This window comes from Salmo trutta, chromosome 24, assembly GCF_901001165.1.
Source record: "Salmo trutta chromosome 24, fSalTru1.1, whole genome shotgun sequence".
NCBI classification, from domain to species: Eukaryota; Metazoa; Chordata; class Actinopteri; order Salmoniformes; family Salmonidae; genus Salmo; species Salmo trutta.
This window is the reverse complement of record NC_042980.1, coordinates 40,444,964-40,462,221: the sequence shown is the minus strand read 5'-3', so window position 1 is coordinate 40,462,221 and position 17,258 is coordinate 40,444,964. Positions and strand designations below refer to the sequence as shown.

The 17,258-nt window shown below is 43.4% G+C and overlaps 1 protein-coding gene and 1 long non-coding RNA gene across 9 annotated transcripts in view; both read right to left on the bottom strand.

The window, feature by feature from the left end:
* The window catches only part of LOC115161303 (lysine-specific demethylase 6A), a 99,467-nt gene that overhangs the window by 78,839 nt on the left and 3,370 nt on the right, over positions 1 to 17,258 (bottom strand). For all 8 annotated transcript variants that reach the window (XM_029712173.1, XM_029712175.1, XM_029712180.1 and 5 more), the window contains exons 3-4: positions 3,186 to 3,294; positions 2,561 to 2,610 (exon numbers count right to left, since the gene is read on the bottom strand). In XM_029712173.1, coding sequence (XP_029568033.1) covers positions 2,561 to 2,610; positions 3,186 to 3,294 — 159 coding nt within the window. The remainder of the gene's footprint in view (positions 1 to 2,560; positions 2,611 to 3,185; positions 3,295 to 17,258) is intronic.
* On the bottom strand, positions 30 to 2,552 carry LOC115161312 (uncharacterized). The gene is made up of 2 exons (XR_003869232.1): positions 1,864 to 2,552; positions 30 to 1,816 (listed from the first exon to the last, which is right to left on the bottom strand). It is a non-coding gene; the product is annotated as an uncharacterized LOC115161312 (long non-coding RNA).

Here is a 17,258-nt window from a genome sequence, read left to right as displayed (position 1 = left end):
AGATATAAATGTTCTTAATAACAATTATATTTTTTTGGAGGTGAGAGGAGAGGATCAGACAGACAGCATGGCTGAGGAGTTAGGAGGAGAGCGGATCAGACAGACAGCATGGCTGAGGAGTTAGGATCAGACAGCATGACTGAGGAGTTAGAAGGAGAGAGGATCAGACAGACAGCATGGCTGAGGAGTTAGGAGGAGAGAGGATGAAACAGACAGCATGGCTGAGGAGTTAGGAGGAGAGCGGATCAGACAGACAGCATGGCCGTTTTTAGATTTGAATGTATGCATTAATGAATCAATTATATAAATCACAGTCAATTTGACAAACTGTTTCCCTTCCATTTGGGACTTATTTTATTGATCAACAACATCTGCATAGAAGAAGCAATCTGTTATTTTATAAAAGTCTGTGCTGTCTCTTTAAGACCCATGACATCTCAGACACAGACACAGACAGACAGCGAGGCTCGAGCTAAGATGATCTTGACTGGGAAAGAGGTGAAGCGGGGGAGATGAAGTGAATGAATCAAGTTATATAATGGACATTGTTTTGCGAAGAGTAATTAAATATTTTCAACAATTCTACATGCATTAGAGTTGAACTTCTGTGCAGCATAATTGATGCAGCCCAGACTCCCAGTGAGTGCAGTGGTTCCTCAGGACAGACAGACTCTAGCCGCTACAACTAGCAATGAGTAAGTGGAGCAGACGACAAGGGGACATCGGCTGCACTGACAGACTTGATACTCTCTCAGTCAGTAGACGACTTGAGACACATGAGAGAAGTACCGAAAGCAACAAACATTTTAGTACCAAACCGTTTTTTCAGGTTCTAATATGGGAAAAAGTACAGAAGTTTCAGTATACCATGCAACACCAGTAATAATTAATCGATACGCATCGGTCCCCAGAGTTCGACGATGTGAGAGAGGATGCGTGAGTCTGAGTAAGAACGTTTCTGACAGCCTGGCAGCCTACCCTTCACATTCACCTCACGTATCCCATGAGACAGACAGACTCAGTCAAGTTCAGTCAATGTTTTGACCATTTCTTCCACAGACTCAGGGAGTATAGCCTACCTCCCTGCTCCTCCCAGTCAAGTCCTCTACCCCAGACCTGGCTCCTCGCCAACAGTCTCACACTCAATCTCCAACCCTACACCCAGCCCCTAGTCCAAAGCCCAACCTGATGCTCAGTCCAGAGATCCTCAATCAATCTCCAACCCTACACCCAGCCCCTAGTCCAAAGCCCAACCTGATGCTCAGTCCAGAGATCCTCAATCAATCTCCAACCCTACACCCAGCCCCTAGTCCAAAGCCCAACCTGATGCTCAGTCTAGAGATCCTCAATCAATCTCCAACCCTACACCCCAGCTTCAGCGCTCTGCCCAGTCCCAGGTAGCCCTTCCTTACTCCAGTCTAAAGCCATAGCCCTTTCTCCCAGGCACGAACCGCAGCCCGGGAGAGATCATCAAACACTTCCCCAGCAGTGAACAGGGGCAGAAACACAACGCTGTCTGTCCCCATCATGGTCACATCCCCAACACCTTATCTCCACTCACACGCCAATGGGCACCACGGCAGACTGGAACCAACATCCATCCTCCTCTTATCCACACACACTGGGCAGGGAGAGGACACACCGCATGATAAGAGCTGGTGGCTGGCCTGGCCGGGTCAAACGGCCGACTGAATATGACCCAGACACTGGAGAACAGCTTCCCTAGTCTAACACCGTTCCTTTATGAACAGACTGTCATCGTCAAGGTGGTTGTATGCAGTTAAATGCCAAGACAACAAGGGGTCAACAGCTAGACCTACTTGGATACATGGTGTTTCAGAAAGTAGCAGTCGACAGCTAGACCTACTTGGATACATGGTGTTTCAGAAAGTAGCAGTCGACAGCTAGACCTACTTGGATACATGGTGTTTCAGAAAGTAGCAGTCGACAGCTAGACCTACTTGGATTCATGGTGTTTCAGAAAGTAGCAGTCGACAGCTAGACCTACTTGGATTCATGGTGTTTCAGAAAGTAGCAGTCGACAGCTAGACCTACTTGGATTCATGGTGTTTCAGAAAGTATCAGTCGACAGCTAGACCTACTTGGATTCATGGTGTTTCAGAAAGTATCAGTCGACAGCTAGACCTACTTGGATTCATGGTGTTTCAGAAAGTAGCATTCGACAGCTAGACCTACTTGGATTCATGGTGTTTCAGAAAGTATCAGTCGACAGCTAGACCTACTTGGATTCATGGTGTTTCAGAAAGTAGTAGTCGACAGCTAGACCTACTTGGATACATGGTGTTTCAGAAAGTAGCATTCGACAGCTAGACCTACTTGGATACATGGTGTTTCAGAAAGTAGCAGTCGACAGCTAGACCTACTTGGATACATGGTGTTTCAGAAAGTAGCATTCGACAGCTAGATCTACTTGGATACATGGTGTTTCAGAAAGTATCAGTCGACAGCTAGACCTACTTGGATACATGGTGTTTCGGAAAGTAGAAGTCGACAGCTAGACCTACTTGGATACATGGTGTTTCAGAAAGTAGCCACTCACCTTCCAGTAGTCCGACTGTAAACTGTAGTACCTCTGATATGCAGATAATGCTGAGAGGAGAGACCAGTTAGTGAACAGATCAAAACAATGCTGTAACAATTAGCCTACATTACATCATCTTCATCCACTCAACACACAATCCACTACCTCATCAGCAATACAGGCCAAATAAAACCCAAAGTATAACAAACAGCTCTTCGAACTTAAAAAACACTCAAGCATGAAAACGCACACAAACTGCATTTCTTCAAGAAACTCCTCCAGACTTGTAGTCATATAAAGCCCAGAGCCATCCGCAAACAATGGCAGCGGAATTACATAACGGCAGACAAGTGAAGGAACTCAGACTATCCGTGTGACAACAGAGACAGCAGAGCATTCCACACACCAACATAACTGCCTACTATTGTTTGTAATTTCCCAGACACCTTTTACAGGGTTTGGGAAGAATAAGAGGGATGACGTGTAGTCTGTCTGGCAGCTGCTGCTACTTTAAAGGACAAAGCCCAACACCGAAATCCTACATTCTGCCAAACATATTTCAAAAGCATTGTTATTACTAAATGAAGGATGTGATCTGGTGTAGACTGTGTGTGTGCGCACGCACGCATATATGTTTGATCACCTTTTGGATAGTCCTCCAGGAGAAGATTGAAGTGGCCCAGCTGGCAGAACATCTCTGGCTCTACTTTCCCTTCTGACTTCAGGATGGCAGAGTCATAGCAGCTTACAGCCTGCAGAGAGAGGGGGAGAGGGGAAAGAGGGAAATCATTTCAACACCCCGTATTAAAAATGGTGGTCTAAAGAAGGCCCCAACTTTTAGAAGTCCACACTAAATCAGTTAAAGCTTATAGGCCTATGTTTCCTAAAAACTATCCATGTTGGTTACGGTCTGTCTAATGGCAAAAAATATCCAACATATGAAATCAATAACAGCCATCTAATGTGTTACAAAACAGCAACTACAAGTCCCTCAAATAACTTGATCATCACTGAACCATATCGCTGTACCTCTCATAAAAATAGATACAGGTTTATGGCAGGTCGCCCCAGACACACAGGTGACCTTTCAGTGGGAGGGTGCATTGCAAGGCTTTCACCGCCCAAGTCATTTGGCAAGGTGACAAGCCAAGGCTCCCATGCCAAAGTTGGGGTTATAGCCTGGCAAAATGTAAATAACAGCCACACAAACCACCACCACAGACTTTCAAAGAGGGAGGTGTGACTACCCAGTTTGGCTGAGGGCCAAATGAGAGAGCAGCACCTGGAAACAGGCAGTGAGCTGGAGGATGGCGATTCACTGGCTGAATTAAAAGTATGTGCAGCCCAGCTGTATATCACCAGGACCAGTGGCCGGGATATAGTCTAGCCACTCAGAGAGAGAAAAGGGGGCAGTTCGGTCGAGCAACTTCAAATCCTCCAACTTGATATCAAAACGACATTTGCATTTGTTAGGCCTGTTATCACAGTGCAGGAGCAATGGCATTCCAGGAACCAGGGTAAAGCGGTGGTCATGTCTTCATTTGACACACAATGTAGAGCAGGTGACACTGTAGAGCTGTACTGACTAGGAGGGGGATCTGAGTCAGTCAGGCAGCCAAAGGTTTCAGACAGACAGACAGAGTGAGTGAGTGAGTGAGTGAGTGAGTGAGTGAGTGAGTGAGTGAGTGGAAAGAGGAGAGAGAAAAAGAGAAGTGAAAGAGAGGAGAGAGGTCAGTGCAGTCCTGAGGGGAGACAGAGACACACAGACAGCGTAGTCTCAATCGTCACTCCACAGCGCTGTCTCATCCATTGAGATGTAGCCAGCCAGACACAGACATCCCAGACACTGTGCTACAGGATCACTCGAGACCTGACTGAAGCAGACAGTGGCTGATATGAACCAGACAAATGTCACCCCCCCCAAATAACACACCATTTCAGGTCACCCCTTTTTCCCCTCCAAATAACACGGCATTCCAGTCACCCCATTTCCCCCAAAGTAACACACCACTCCAGAGTTACCACTTTCCCCCAAAATAACACACCATTCCAGAGGACTATTTCACCACCCTATGTGGGCAATATTTCCCATACACCCCTGGGTACAGGGCTCTGTCCTGAGCTGCCAGAGGAAGAGAGCCAGCTGTCCAATCAGGCACTGCAGCTAGGCTCCATAGCATGAGAAGCCAGCCTAATGAAGAACAGAGAATGGGAAACAATGGGATGAAGTATGGTCCCACAGAAACGTTCAAACTTCCTCGACATGCTTGAATTCTATTGCAGGGTAAAAAAATACTTTCAGGCAAGCAGGCGAAGGTACCTTAAATCTAATTTTACATACTTCGGAAAGCAGGTGTGGACTAACAGTGAAATGCTTACTTACAGGCCCTTCCCAACAATGCAGAGAGAAAGAAAAGAGAGAAAATGATACTTAAAATATATTTATTTAATAGAACAGTGAAACACGTACTGTTATAATAAAAATTTATAAAATGCACAGTGTGTGATAACTTGGTTATATACACGGTGAACCAGTACAGAGTCGATGTGCAGGGTCTAAAATTAATCAGCCTGCGGGTTGATTTTGGCATTGGCGGGTGAGATATCTATTCACCAGCCACGTTGGCGGGTGTTCAGGGCTCCACACTGAGCATTTCCTGAATGAAAAAAAAGTCAAGTATGATCCCATTTATAGTCAAATAAAAGCTGCAGTGGCGGTTTTAAGTATTTCCGACATTTTATTTTATAGCTGGTAAATGAAAGTGAAACTACGAATCCTAAATAGTCTATTCCACCTGGCGCTGCAACACTTCCTGGATGGGGGCTGTGCACACAAAGAGCTGAGTGAAAGATTCATTTTTATAAGCCCTTTTATAAAAGTTAGTCTAATTGACTTGAAGCAAAAGTCTACCAAAGTGAAACTTTGTCCTTGTGTTTCTTGGTTATTTACAATGTTTTGATCACAACCTTCGTTGATTTTCTGTTTGAGTTTCAACTGCAAGGGAAGAGAAGATTCTACTTGTCGGACTCTAATCTCACAGGCACAAACATGACTCAGGAAACGAAAATATAAACATTACAAGTCGAGTGTTGGTCCCATGTCACATGAGCTGAAATAAAAGATCCCAGAAATGTCCATATGCACAAAAAGCTTTTTAATCTAAATTTTTTTGCACAAATTTGTTTACGTCTCTGTTAGTGAGCATTTCGCAAAGATAATCCCTCTACCTGACAGGTCAAGTGTGGCATATCAGGAAGCTGATTAAACAGCATGATCACTACACTGGTGCAACTTGTGCTGGGGACAATAGAAGGCCACTAAAATGTGCAGTTTTGCCACACAACTGCAGTTATGTCCAACAGAGCTGTTGCCAGCAAATTGAATATTAATTTCTCTACCATAAGCCGCCTCTAACATCGTTTTAGAGAATTTGGCAGTACATCCAACAGGCCTACAGACCACGTGTAACCACGCCAGCCCAGGACTGTCACATCTGGCTTTTTCACCTGCGGGATCATCTGAGGGGGGGTAGTTCTGTCTGTAATAAAGCCCTTTTGTGGAGATTCTGATTCTGACCCGCAAAAACCCAGTCTCAACGTCAACAGTGAAGAGATGACCCCGGGATGCTGGCCTTCTAGGCAGAGTTGCAAAGAAAAAGCCATATATCAGACCAGTCAATAAAAATAAAAAGATTAAGATGGGCAAAAGAACACAGACACTGGACAGAGGAACTCTGCCTAGAAGGTCAGCATCCCGGAGTCGCCTCCTCACTGTTAACGTTGAGGCTGGTGTTCTGCGGGTACTATTTAATGAAGCTGCCAGTTGAGGACTTGTGAGGCATCCGTTTCTCAAACTAGACTCTAATGTAGTTGTCCTCTTGCTCAGTTGTGCACCGGGGCCTCCCACTCATCTTTCTATTCTGGTTACGACAGTGTGCGCTGTTCTGTGAAGGGAGTAGTCCACAGCATTGTACGAGACCTTCAGATTCTTGGCAATATTTTAACAATGTGAAATGTCAGAATAAGAGTAAAGAGAATGATTTATTTCAGCTTTTATTTCTTTCATCACATTCCCAGTGGGTCAGAAGTTTACACACACTCAATTAGTATTTGGTAGCATTGCCTCAAAATTGTTTAATTTGGGTCAAACGTTTTGGGTAGCCTTCCACAAGCTTCCCACAATAAGTTGGGTGAATTTTGGCCCATTCCTCCAGACAGAGCTGGTGTAACTGAGTCAGGTTTGTAGGCCTCCTTACTCGCACACGCTTTTCAGTTCTGCCTACAAATTTTCTATGGGATTGAGGTCAGGGCTTTGTGATGGCCACTCCAATACCTTGACTTTCTTGTTCTTAAGCCAATTTGCCACAACTTTGGAAGTATGCTTGGGGTCATTGTCCATTTGGAAGACCCATTCGCGACCAAGCTTTAACTTCCTGACTGAGGTCTTGAGATGTTGCTTCAATATATCCACATAATTTTCCTCCCTCTTAATGCCATCTATTTTGTGAAGTGCACCAGTCCCTCCTGCAGCAAAGCACCCCCACAACATGATGCTGCCACCCCCGTCCTCACGTTTGGGATGGTGTTTTTTGGCTTGCATTCCTTCCCCTTTCTCCTCCAAACATAATGATGGTCATTATGGCCAAACAGTTCCAATTATTTATTTTTTTCATCAGACCAGAGGACATTTATCAAAAAAGTACAATCTTTGTCCCCATGTGCAGTTGCAACCCGTAGTCTGGATTTTTATGGTGGTTTTGGAGCAGTGGCTTCTTCCTTGCTGAGTGGCCTTTCAGGTTATATCCATATAGGACTCGTTTTACTGTGGATATAGATACTTTTGTACCCGTTTCCTCCAGCATCTTCACAATGTCATTTGCTGTTGTTCTGGGATTGATTCGCACTTTTCGCACCAAAGTACGTTCATCTCTAGGAGACAGAACGCGTCTACTTCCTGAGCGGTATGATGGCTGCGTGGTCTCATGATGTTTATACTTGCGTACTATTGTTTGTACAGATGAACGTGGTACCTTCAGGCGTTTGGAAATTGCTCCCAAGGATGAACCAGACATGTGGAGGTTTACCATTGTTTTTCTGAGGTCTTGGCTGATTTCTTTTGAATTTCCCATGATGTCAAGCAAAGTGGCACTGAGTTTGAAGGTAGGCCTTGAAATACATCCACAGGTACACATCCAATTGACTCAAATTATGTCAATTAGCCTATCCGAAGCTTCTAAAGCCCCGACATCTGGAATTTTCCAAGCTGTTTAAAGGCACAGTCAACTTAGTGTATGTAAACTTCTGACCCACTGGAATTGTGATACAGTGAATTATAAGTGAAATTGTTAGAAAAATGTGTTCTGTCATGCACAAAGTATAGTTTGTTAACAAGAAACAAGAAATTTGTTAACAAGAAATTTGTGGAACAGTTTAAGCTTTAATGACTCCAACCTAAGTGTATGTAAACTTCCGACTTCAACTGTACATACACACAAGTTTTTTTTTGTGCCTTTTTTATTTTTTATAAATCGCACCTCACGCGCACATTCAGTACTACCATATACATGGTCCTACCATGGTCCTACCATGGTCCTACAGGTCGAACGATTAATCGGAATGGCCGATTAATTAGGGCCGATTTCAAGTTTTCATAACAATCGGCATTAATGAACACCGATTTGCCGATTTTAAAAAAAATGTTACATTTCTACACCTTTATTTAACTAGGCAAGTCAGTTAAGAACACATTCTTATTTTCAATGACGGCCTAGGAACGGTGGGTTAACTGCCTTGTTCAGGGGCAGAACGACAGATTTTTACCTTGTCAGCTCGGGGATTCATTTTTGCAACCTTCCGGTTATTTGTCCAATGCTCTAACCACCTGCCTTACATTGCACTCCACGACGAGCCTGCGTGGCAGGTTGACGACCTGTTACGCGAGGGCAGCAAGAAGCCAAGGTAAGTTGCTAGCTAGCATTAAACTTATCTTATAAAAAACTATCAATCTTAACATAATCACTAGTTAAACTAGTAATATCATCAACCATGTGTAGTTATCTAACGTGTCCTGCGTTGCATATAATCGATGCGGTGCCTGTTAATTTCTCATCGAATCACAGCCTACTTCGACAAACGGGTGATGATTTAACAAGCGCATTTACGAAAAAAGCACTGTCGTTGCACCAATGTACCTAACCATAAACGTCAATGCCTTTTAAACCTGCATATTTAGTTAATATTGCCTGCTAACATGAATTTCTTATAACTAGAGAAATTGTGTCACTTCTCTTGCGTTCCATGCAAGCAGTCAGGGTATATGCAGCAGTTTGGGCCGCCTGGCTCATTGCGAACTGTGTGAAGTCCATGTATTCCTAACAAATTAATTATAACATAACATTGAAGGTTGTACAACGTAACAGCAATATTTAGACTTCGGGATGCCATCCGTTAGATAAAATACGGAACGGTTCCGTATTTCCCTGAAAGAATAAACGTTTTATTTTGGAAATTATAGTTTCCGGATTCGACCATTTTAATGACCAAAGGCTCATATTTCTGTGTGTTATGTTATAATTAAGTCTATGATTTGATAGAGCAGTCTGACTGAGCGATGGTAGGCACCAGCAGGCTCGTAAGCATTCATTCAAACAGCAATTTCGTGCGTTTGCCAGCAGCTCTTCGCAATGCTTCAAGCATTGTGCTGTTTATGACATCAAGCCTATCAACTCCCGAGATTAGGCTTGTGTAACCGATGTGAAATGGCTAGCTAGTTAGCCGGGTGCACGCTAACAGCGTTTCAAACGTCACTCGCTCTGAGACTTGGAGTAGTTTTTTTCCCTTCCTCTGCATAGGTAACGCTGCTTCGAGGGTGGCTGTTGTCGATGTGTTCCTGGTTTGAGCCCAGGTAGGAGCGAGGAGAGGGACGGAAGCTGTACTGTTACACTGGCAATACTAAAGTGCCTATAAGAACATCCAATAGTCAAACGTATATGAAATACAAATCGTATAGAGAGAAATAGTCCTATAATTCCTAGAATAATATAATAACTAGAACCTAAAACTTCTTACCTGGGAATATTGAAGACTCATGTTAAAAGGAACCACTAGCTTTCATATGTTCCCATGTTCTGAGCTAGGCACTTAAACATTAGCTTTCTTACATGGCACATATTGCACTTTTACTTTCTTCTCCAACACTTTGTTTTGCATTATTTAAACCAAATTGAACATGTTTCATTATTTATTTGAGGCTAAATTTATTTTATTGATGTACTATATTAAGTTAAAATAAGTGTTCATTCAGTATTGTTGTAATTGTCATTATAAAAAAAATAATAACCGGCCGATTAATCGGGCATCAGCTTTTTTGGGCCTCCAATAATCGGTATCGGCGTTGAAAAAAAAAATCACAAATCGGTCGACCTCTACATGGTACAGAAACGGTATCAACATCTGGATACAATCCAAACTAACAACGCCAAGTTAACTAATCAAATGTCTGTGAAATGTCCGAGCAAAGCAAGCTACTATAGTATCTCCAAACATGCTCTAATAAAAGGGTAGCCTACATCAAGCTTTCCCATCCTGTTTGTCCATCCATTGATATGAAAAAACAACAGTTGACAGTTTCCCTCTATAATAGGAACTAGTGCACACAGTACAGTAACCAAACAAAGCCTTCCAATCCAGGGCAACACTTTTACATCCCCACTCTCTCCCCCTTTCTGGAGCAGGTCCAGAGCTGGCTAACACTCTGTTTTCATGCCTTAATTATCAGCTGAAAGCCTGCCAAGTGCCAAGAGAGGAGGGTTTAAAAAAGGAAAGTGTAGTGGCGTACTGGCTGGATGCCAAGTGGTCCGAAGTCCCTGCCCAATAATGTTTGTACCATGTTTTGTGCTGCTACCATGTTATGTTGCTACCATGTTATGATGTTGTGTTGCTGCCTTCGGTTTCTCTTTTTGTAGTGTTGTGTTGTCTCTCTCGTTATGATGTGTGTTTTATCCTATTTATATTGTATTTATTTATTTTAATCCCAGGACCCTGTCCCCGCAGGAGTCCTGTTGCCTTTTGGTAGGCCGTCATTGTAAATAAGAATTTGTTCTTAACTGACTTGCCAAGTTAAATAAAGGTTAAATAAAAAATGAAGTGACATGTCTTTAGCTCCAGCAGCAGAGCTCTCTCTGCCCTGCATGGTGCCGGGCCCGCCTTCATCTCCTCACAGGGTGGGTCATTACTCAATCAATCAAATATATATTAAAGGGCTAATATTAACGTAGTGTTACAGTGTTGCATTCTGAAGTTGATGAAGTTAGGTCAATGGTTTTCAACATAGTGGGTCAGACTCAGAACCCCACGGTGGGTTTGTCTTGGGTCATGCTATGGAGTGGTTTCTTTGTTTGATGTGTTACAAGACGTCACAATGCTTCAGATTGGTCATCATTACACACTGAATTGCCATTAACCATGAGGAAAGTGGTAGCCTTACTACTAACTCCCAGCTAACTAGCTAGGCCTACATATAAAAGCAAAACATTTATAAACCAACAATGTTACCATGCAAACACTCTCTAAAAAAATAAACACTAAAAACCTACACTAGGCTGTGAGTGAACTAACCTACAAAATACACGGCACAGGAAATCAGCACCATGTATGGTGTTGTCATATTTCAAAATCTGATAGTTTACGCGCCTGAGAAACCAACAACTTTGATTGATGATTACTTGATTTGGCTCCCAGTGCAAAATCTGATAGGGACACCGTGGCAAGTTCTAGGCAGCTCAACAGATTCTCAATTTTCAGTAACCCTGTATCCTCAATGTCAAAACAAATTTCATTGGTCACATACACATGGTTAGCAGATGTTAATGCAAGTTTAGCAAAATGCTTGTGCTTCTAGTTCCGACAGTGCAGTAATATCTAACAAGTAATCTAACAATTCCCAAACAACTACCTTATACACAAAAATCTAAACGGGTGAATGAGAATATGTACAAATAAATATATGGATGAGCGATGGCCGAGCGGCATAGGCAAGGCGCAGTAGATGGTATAAAATGCAGTATATACATATGATATGAGTGATGTAAGATATGTAAATATTATTTAAAGTGGCATTATTTAAAGTGGCATTGTTTAAAGTGACTAGTGATCCATTTACTAAAGTGGCCAGTGATTGGGCCACTCTTTTACTGAACAAAAACTCAATATATAAAGAACAGACAAACAGGAGCAGTAGACCATTAAGTACCAGGCCTGCCCTTCATCAGCCATGCGTCTGTAGGTAACCTAGTAGTAAGTGTGGAGTCCACCAGCCTCGCCTCCCCCACGACTAGCTCTGATCAAACAGCAGTTTATTTGAGCTTGACACGGTTATATGATGGGACAGTTCCAATATGAATGGGACATTTGAGCTATGAAGTCTGTCACCAACACAGAAAAACAACACTGCAAAAAAATGTGTTGTTGCTTATTAGCAAGCATTCCTGTACGTAAATTACGTAAAAACAATAACAAAGCTGTCTCCCGCCCCTGGTTTGGTAGAAAGCTGAGTGATGGGGCTGGAGAACTCTTAACCACTCAAATTCATAGAGAGAGCTATGGATGCAAGGACTGACCATCCATGATATCAAAATTATAGTTTTAACTATGTAGTGTTTGATTACATTTTCTTTGTTTACAGAGTAAAACAAGCTTATATTTTGGGTTCTGGTGGGATACGACAGTTGAACTAAGCTCATGGGGTGTTTCTAAGTTATATTCTTCAAGAATCATATAATTATTTTATAAGTCCAAAAAGGGATATAGTAACTGATGATTGCCCCTTTAATATGAAGTAGCTAGCTACCATGTAATTGTGTTATAGTATAAGTGCATGGTGACTGGTGATTAGTGTTGCACGGTATACTGAAACATCAGTACTTTTTCGATACTAGAACCCGACATTTTTGTTACTTTCGGGACTTCTGTCAAATCTGTCTCCTGTCATACACGGATTGAGAGGATCAAGTCTGTCTAGTAATTTGTCCGAGTCTTCTCAATGGGGCAGCAGTAAGCTACCCAGGCTACTTGCGCTTGCAGCTGACACAGCCACTTTTGAGAAACAAACGAGAGGACAGAAAATGCCAAGAGCATGGTTTCTAACGAAAACATACCTCCACGCATTACACTCATGTGAGCGTTATAATATGACATGTTTAAATAGCCTACAAAATACACAGTATAGGAAATCAGTATGCCCAGTGATTATTCTGTGACATTAGCTAATACGCTTCTGCCGCGGTATCGTTTCGGTATCGTGATACTAAATCTGGTATCGAAGTCAAAATTCTGGTATCGTGACAACACTACTGATGATAGTCAACCGAGGTTTCCGTTAGCCGGTAATAGCCAGCTTTAAGCCCCAAAGAAATATGATTTTTAGCCTATTCATTTGTGAAAATACCAGTCAATTTAAATACATTTGGCCGGGTTAATTTACATTATTTTGTGGAATTAAATTGGGACGTGTATTTTTGTTAGTCGCTATGATTATTTATCACATGCAGGGCATACAGACAGAGCCTAGCTTAAGCAGAGAATCTGTCAGAGTGCGAGAGCTGCTGCTACAGCTCCTGTTGCTGCTGCAGTAAAACGTGCATTCATAAGCCCAATCATTGTGCAACAATTCTAAATGAAATCATTTGTGGGGCCTCCCTAGTGGTGCATTGGTCTAAGGCACTCGGGAGGCACTCAACAGGACAATGACCCAACACACCTCCAGGCTGTGAAAGGGCTATTTGACAAAGAAGGAGAGTGATGGAATGCTGCATCAGATGACCTGGCCTCCACAATCACCCGACCTCAACCCAATTGAGATGGTTTGGGATGAGTCGGACAGCAGAGTGATTGAAAAGCAGCCAAGAAGTGCTCAGCATTTGTGGGAACTCCTTCAAGACTGTTGGAAAAGCATTCCAGGTGAAGCTGGTTGAGAGAATGCCTTGATGACTGCTTTGCCCACTCTTGGCAAAGGGTAGCTATTTGAAGAACCTCAAATATAAAAATATATTGTGATTTGTTTAACACTTTTTTGGTTACTACAAGATTCCATGTGATATTTTTTCTTGTATACATTTTAATCTCACTTTCTATCTACGAACTAAATATCCTGCAACCCACCTCACCCAATGTGGTACGGATCTGCTATTTTTATTCCATATAACAGGAACCTCCGTCAGCAGCTAGCCAGCTAACTAGCTACTAGTCTTTGTTAGCCACGGCTTGCGGTCTTCACGTTTTACCTAGGACACCGCCAGCTTTAACTCAGACAATACATGCCAGTCTGCACAGCGCGATATCAACCCAGAGCATATCGGACTGCTTCTCCCTACCACATCACCGGATTGTTGCCGCTCTGGATCATTACACAGGATCATCGCAGCTAGCTAGCTGAGTGGCTACCGAGTGGCTACTGTTAGCTAACGCCTCTGTCCCGAAGCAAGCACCAGTTATCCTTGAGCTAGCCACGAGCTAGGGCCATATACCAGCTAATTCTAGGGCTACAATAGCTCTTTTCCCAATTGGCCTGGACCCTTTGTTGTCGACGCGGAGTCCCGCCGATCCATCACGACTGGTCTGCCGACGTGGTCTCAACAGGCTTTTTCCGCGATGCCGCCGAAGACCTATCTTCTTGCCCCGGCCCACTAGCTTTCTAAGCGCCGTGTCTCCCACTCGCCTAGCGTAGTACTGACTACTGAACGGCTCCCTGACTCACCTATTGCTGTTCATTGGACACTATGATCACTCGGCTACACAGCTGATGCCCCCTGGACTATTTCAATAACATGGTACCTCATTTTGTTTATCTGTTGGCCCCAACCTCGAACTCAGGTCCTGTATGTACCTAACAGACCCGCTCTGCCCATTCGTCATCATTTAACCGTTGTCGTCTTAGATCTCCCGATCAACACTTGTGCCTGCTTTATGCTTCTCGCTAATGTCAATATGCCTTGTCTACTGCTGTCTCGGCTAGTCCGTATTGTTATATTTTACTGTAGAGCCCTCAGTCCCGTTCACCTTGCCTTAGATGGCTCTTTTGTCCCACTCCCCATACATGTGGAGACCTCATGTATGGGGAGACTAAACCTCTCATCACTCAAAACCTAGGTTTACCTCCACTGTACTCACATCCTACCATACCCTTGTCTGTACATTATGCCCTGAATCTATTCTACTACGCCCAGAAATCTGCTCCTTGTATTCTCTGTTCCCAACGCACTAGACAACCAGTCCTTATAGCCTTTAGCTATACCCTTATCCTACTCTGGTGATGTAGAGGTTAACCCAGGCCCTGTAGCCCCCAGTTCCACACCTATTCCCCAGGAACTATCATTTGTTGACTTCTGTAACCATAAAAGCCATGGTTTCATGCATGTTAACATCAGAAGCCTCCTCCCTAAGTTTGTTTTATTCACTGCTTTAGCACACTCCGCCAACCCTGATGTCCTAGCCATGTCTGAATCCTGGCTTAGGAAGCTCACCAAAAATTCTGAAATTTCCATCCAACTACAACATTTTCCACCAAGATAGAACTGCCAAAGGGGGCGGGTCGCAATCTACGGCAGAGATTGTCTGCAGAGTTCTGTCATGATATCCAGGTCTGTGCCCAAACAGTTCGAGCTTCTACTTCTAAAAATCCACCTTTCCAGAAATAAGTCTCTAACTGTTTCCGCTTGCTATAGACCCCCCTCAGCCCCAGTTGTGCCCTGGACTCCATATACGAATTGATTGACCCCCATTTATCTTCAGAGTTCGTACTTTTAGGTGACCTAAATATGGGATATGCTTAACACCCCGGCCATTCTACAATCTAAGCTAGATGCCCTCAATCTCACACAAATGATCAAGGTAACTACCAGGTACAACCCCAAATCCATAAACACGGCCACCCTCATAGATATCATCCTGACCAACCTGCCCTCTAAATACACCTCTGCTGTCTTCAACCAGGATCTCAGCGATCACTGCCTCATTGCCTGCGTCAATAATGGATCTGCGGTCAAACGCTCCCTAAAACACGTCAGCGAGCAGGCCTGTCTAATCAACCTGGCCCAGGTATCCTGGAAGGATATTGACCTCATCCCATCAGTAGAGGATGCCTGGTTATTCCTTAAAAGTGCTTTCCTCACGATCTTAAATAAGCATGCCCCATTCCAAAAATGTAGAACTAAGAACAGATATAGCCCTTGGTTCACCCCAGACTTGACTTCCCTTCCCTTGACCAGCACAAAAACATCCAGTGGCGTACTGCATTAGCATCGAATAGCCCCCGCGATATGCAACCTTTCAGGGAAGTTAGGGACCAATATACACAGTCAGTTAGGAAAGCAAAGGCTAGCTTATTAAAATATAGATTTGCATCCTATAGCACAAATTATAAAAGGTTTTGGGACACAGTAAAGTCCATGGACAAAAAGAGCACCTCCTCCCAGCTGCCCACTGCACTGAGGCTAGGAAACACTGTCACCATCGATAAATCCACGAAAATCGAGAATTTCAATAAACATTTTTCTATGGCTGGCCATGCTTTCCACCTGGCTACCCTGGCCAACAGCTCTGCACCCCCCCCGCAGCAACCGAATAACTTGTTCACAGTCTGTGTCGGCAGTCTTGTTGAGCAGGCGTTTCAATGTCATGACAGAGGGTATCACGTCTGCTGCAGACACAGTTGATGAGCTTATTTCTCGAGTCAGTTGTTCGAATGGCGCTAGCTAGTGTGTTGATGTTTCCAAGTTGCAGCAGCGGTATGACAACCAGCACATTCATGAGCATGCAATACGACTTTCCTCAGTACAAAATCCTTGACCACGCACTGTGATAGGGGCTGATATCGCTGGTCCAAATATCAGTCGTGAAGCTAATAGCAGTGATGCTATTACTATGTAACTCCGGTAGGGCAACATTTGAAAAATAGCGCACTTGGTAGTGTGTACCGGTACTCTAACATTTTGCAAAAGCCAACATCACCCACGACAGAGAACGGTTGATTGTCAAGGGCAATGAATTCCTTTATCTTGGCGTTAATGGATTTCGCCTTTGAGTTGTCTCACTGAAATGTTCTTACTCTTTCAAATGACTGCTCGACTTGTTGACTGCTCGATCCACACAGCAGACATTGTGGGCTAGGTTAGGAATGCTGTGTTGCACGTGTAGCGCAAAATTTTATATGGTGCCATTACGTCATGTGCCTACGTTATATAGGTATGCACGTCAGCTTTGACATCGGTTTTGCACATCGCCGTTAAACTAGACATCGGGTCGATGTTGGCATTTTTAGCAAATATTGTCCGATTCCAATATGTTCATCGATATATCGTGCACCCCTAACATATAATAAGGAATTTGTGAAAATGCTATAGAATACAGAGTGGGAAAGTGGACGTGCGTTTGGACAATTAATAGACACTGAAGCAAATAAAACCATCCGTTTCATCCAGGACTAGAAGCCATAGCCAATCAGAGCAACAGTAGACCTTTATTTGCCACACAGGCCTGCCATCATTCACTTTGAACTAGACTGTGTGTTTACAGGCAGTAACAACAGCATGACTTTACATCATTAGAACACATTTGCCAAAAGCCACAAAATACACATGAATGGATTTCTGCAAATATGTAAATACCACTTGGGAGTCCTCTTACATTTGGGAACTTCACAGTCCTATTGATCAAACAACCA